Source organism: Canis lupus, chromosome 22 (genome assembly GCF_048164855.1).
Source record: "Canis lupus baileyi chromosome 22, mCanLup2.hap1, whole genome shotgun sequence".
Taxonomy (NCBI): Eukaryota; Metazoa; Chordata; class Mammalia; order Carnivora; family Canidae; genus Canis; species Canis lupus.
Window position 1 is genome coordinate 22,843,436 of NC_132859.1, and position 2,543 is coordinate 22,845,978.

Consider the following 2,543-nt stretch of genomic DNA (forward strand, 5'->3'; position numbering starts at 1 on the left):
ATCTTCTTTATCCATTCATCTGTTGTTAGACATCTGGGCTCTTTCTATAGTTTGGCTATTGTGGACATTGATGCTATAAACATTGGCATGAATGTACCCTTTTTTTTATCACCACTTTGTATCCTTTGGATAAATAACTAGTCATGAAATTGCTAGCTCATAGGGTAGTTCTATTTTTAACTTTTTAAGAAACCTCCAGACCACTTTCCAGAGTGGCTGCACCAGTTTGCCTTCACACCAGCAGTGGAAGAAGATTCCCTTTTCTTCACTTCCAACATCTGTTGTTTCCTGAGTTGTTAATTTTACCCATTCTGAGTGGTGTGAAGTGGGATCTCATTATGGTTTTGATTTGTATTTCTCTGATGCTGAGTAATGCTGAGCATTTTTTTATGTGACTGTTGGCCATTTGTATGTCTTCTTTGGAGAAATGTTTGTTCATGTCTTCTGCCCATTTCTTGACTGGATTTTTTTGGTTTTGGGTTGTTAAGATTGATAAGTTCTTTATAGATTTTGGATACTAGCCCTTTATTTGATGAGTCATTTGCAAACATCTCCCCATTCTATAGTTTGCCTTTTAGTTTTGCTGATTGTTTCCTTTGCTGTGCAAAAGCTTTTTGTCCTAATGACGTCCCAATAGTTCATTTATGCTTTTGTTTCCCTTGCTTCTGGAGATGTGGCTAGCAAGAAATAATGGCATCCAAGATCAAAGAGGTTTGACCTGTTCTCTACCTGATGCTCGCTTTTTTTTTTTTTTTTTTTACACCTAAGTCTAATTACCTCCCAAAGGCTTTTTTTTTTTTTTGGACACATGCTTTTTTATTAGTATAGGTATCTTAGACAATACTGTAATTTTTAGGAGTTCCACATTATTACATCAACAGTGAATTTCTGACAGAGGCAAAACGGAGCACCATAGTATACAAATAGAAAAACCATGCTTGATTGAGGACAACAGAAGGTCACTAAAGATGCACAATTTATTTGAGAAGTTCTAAGGCCTCGTCCTCGCCCTCCTCCTCCTCGAACTCCCCCTGTTCGTCGGCCGTGGCGTCCTGGTACTGCTGGTACTCGGACACCAGGTCGTTCATGTTGCTCTCGGCCTCGGTGAACTCCATCTCGTCCATGCCCTCGCCTGTGTACCGGTGCAGGAAGGCCTTGAGCTGGAACATGGCCGTGAACTGCTCCGAGATGCGCTTGAACAGCTCCTGGATGGCCGTGCTGTTGCCGATGAAGGTGGCCAACATCTTCAGGCTGCGCGGCGGGATGTCGCACACGGCCGTCTGGACGTTGTTGGGGATCCACTCGACCAAGATCCAGCTGCTCTTGTTCTGCACATTGGGCATCTGCTCGTCCACCTCCTTCATGGACATGCGGCCGCGGAAGACAGCGGCCACCGTCAGGTAGAGATTTTGATGGATTTCTGTCTCACACTTAGGTCTTTCATCCATTTTTTAGTTTATTTTTTGTGTGTGTGAAAGAAAATGGTCCAGTTCATTCTTCTGCATGTGACTGTCCAGTTTTCTCAACACCAATTTTTTTCCATTGGATATTCTTTCCTGCTTTGTCAAAGATTAGTTGACCATAGAGTTGAAGGTCCATTTCTGGGTTCTCTATTCTGTTCCATTGATCTGTGTGTCTGTTTTTGTGCCAGTACCATACTGTTTTGATGATTACAGCTTTGTAATACAGCTTGAAGTCCAGAATTGTGATGCTTCCATCTTTGGTCTTTCAACATTCCTTTGGCTATTCAGGGTCTTTTCTGGTTCCACACACATTTTAGAATTGTTTGTTCCAGCTCTGTGAAAAATGCTCATGGTATTTTGACAGGGATTGCATTGAATGTATAGATTTCTTTGGGCACTATATACATTTTAACAATATTTGTTCTTCCAGTTCATGAGCATGGAATGTTTTTCCATTTATTTGTGTCTTCCTCAATTTCTTTCATATGTAGTCTATAGTTTTCAGAGTACAGATCTTTTACCTTCTAGTAGGTTTATTCCTAGGTATCTTATGGTTTTTGTACAATTGTAAATGGGATTAATTCCTTGATTTATCTTTCTGCTGCTTCATTGTTAGTGTATAGAAATGCAATAGACTTCTGTGCATTGATTTTATATCTTGTGACTTTACTGAATTCCTGTACCAGTTCTAGCAGTTTTTTTGGTGGTGTTTCAGGTTTTCTACAGACAGTATCATGTCATCTGCAAAAAGTGAGAGTTTGACCTCTTTGCCAATTTGGATGCCTTTTATTTCTCTTATTTTCTGATTGCTGAGGCTTAGGCTTCCAGTACTACATTGAACAACAGTGGTGAGAGTGGACATGCCTGTCATGTTCCTCACCTTGGGGGAAAAGCTCTGTTTTTCTCCATTGGGGATGATATTCGCTGTGGGTCATTTGTATATGGCCTTTATGATGTTGAAGTACGTTCTCTCTATCTCTACATTGTGCAAAGTTTTTCTCAGGAAAGGATGCTATATTTTGTCAAATGTTTTTTCTGCATCTGTTGAGATCATAGGATTCTTATCATTTCTTTTATTAA

At 40.0% G+C, this 2,543-nt stretch overlaps 1 protein-coding gene across 1 annotated transcript; it reads right to left on the bottom strand.

Annotated features, from left to right (window-relative positions):
• Positions 1–794: 794 nt before the first annotated feature.
• Positions 795–1,448, bottom strand: LOC140614378 (tubulin beta chain-like). The gene has a single exon (XM_072793635.1). It carries the CDS (start codon positions 1,446–1,448, stop codon positions 978–980), a length of 471 nt encoding a protein of 156 aa, XP_072649736.1. The 3' UTR covers positions 795–977.
• Positions 1,449–2,543: the final 1,095 nt, after the last annotated feature.

Bases quoted from the DNA above. Each gene is read 5' to 3' on its own strand.
- LOC140614378 (XM_072793635.1), bottom strand. From the start codon at position 1,448: ATGGATGAAAGACCTAAGTGTGAGACAGAAATCCATCAAAATCTCTAC.